General features: G+C 42.3%; 1 protein-coding gene across 1 annotated transcript; it reads left to right on the top strand.

Annotated features, from left to right (window-relative positions):
- Positions 1-388: 388 nt before the first annotated feature.
- On the top strand, positions 389-948 carry LOC117591714 (the record flags this gene model as incomplete). Its single annotated transcript, XM_034285034.1, has 1 exon — positions 389-948. A coding segment is annotated over exon 1 (489 nt), but the record flags the coding sequence as incomplete, so codon positions are not given.
- Positions 949-953: the final 5 nt, after the last annotated feature.

Genomic DNA, 953 nt, shown 5'->3' with positions numbered 1-953 from the left:
AAATCTATCTAAAACCCAAAATCGTTCAATTTTGTTGACTCGTGTAATCAATCACAATGATTATTTGCTACTTATAAAAGCCGTACCCCCTGCTTTCCACACTTATAATATTTATATCATGTATCTTTTTGTGGTACTACTTCATCGAACGAGCGCAGAGAATGCTTTATATTTAGTTAGATTTCTTTAATAAATGAAAATGCGTTTTCCAGTTAAATATCCATTGATTAAAATGATAATGAGACTTAAATTTGCTCCCCGATAAGACAAAATAATTGGAAACTTAATTTCGCAGTGAATTGAAAATGTGCGGCGGTCAAAAAGCTCTCGGTAAAGCTCTTTCAAAGCTCAAATTTTTTAGTTAAAATGAGTGCGGAATTATTTGTTATAAACACAACTGGTTTGCTGTTCCATCAGTTCCAACAAGTGATTAGATTGTGCCGCTGCCAAACAAACAAAATGTCTGAAAACTCAAACGCGGAAGAATTTAATGCCGACGAGCTGGAGCCCCCACAGTGGCTGAATGCTACGTACTTGGAAACAATTCTGAGCACGTATGAAAGTGCACCAGAATTGAAGGTAACGGATCTGAAAATATCCCCCGCGAGTGCCCAGGGAGATCACTATGCCAGCGTTATGTTCCGCACCACAGTGGAGTACACGACCGGGAAGGGAACGTTCAACAAGCCACTGATTGTCAAGACAATGCCCGAGCAGGACGGCCACAAGAAGGACATGCTGAGTGACAGCCATCTGTTTGACACAGAGATTGGAATGTACTCCAAGGTGCTGCCAGAGTTCGAGAGAATACTGAAGCAGACGGGAGATGATACCAAGTTATATGCGGCCTGCATTTTCCATAGCATGGAACCGCGGCAGGTAATGATCTTCGAGGATCTGGTGCCGCAAGGATACATTGTCGTTCGAGGACGTTCGGTTCGGGAGGAGGAGTT

The sequence above is a fragment of the Drosophila guanche genome, unplaced genomic scaffold, assembly GCF_900245975.1.
Source record: "Drosophila guanche unplaced genomic scaffold, DGUA_6, whole genome shotgun sequence".
Lineage (NCBI taxonomy): Eukaryota > Metazoa > Arthropoda > Insecta > Diptera > Drosophilidae > Drosophila > Drosophila guanche.
The sequence above is the reverse complement of the archived record's forward strand: the minus strand, read 5'-3'. Positions and strand labels throughout refer to the sequence as shown.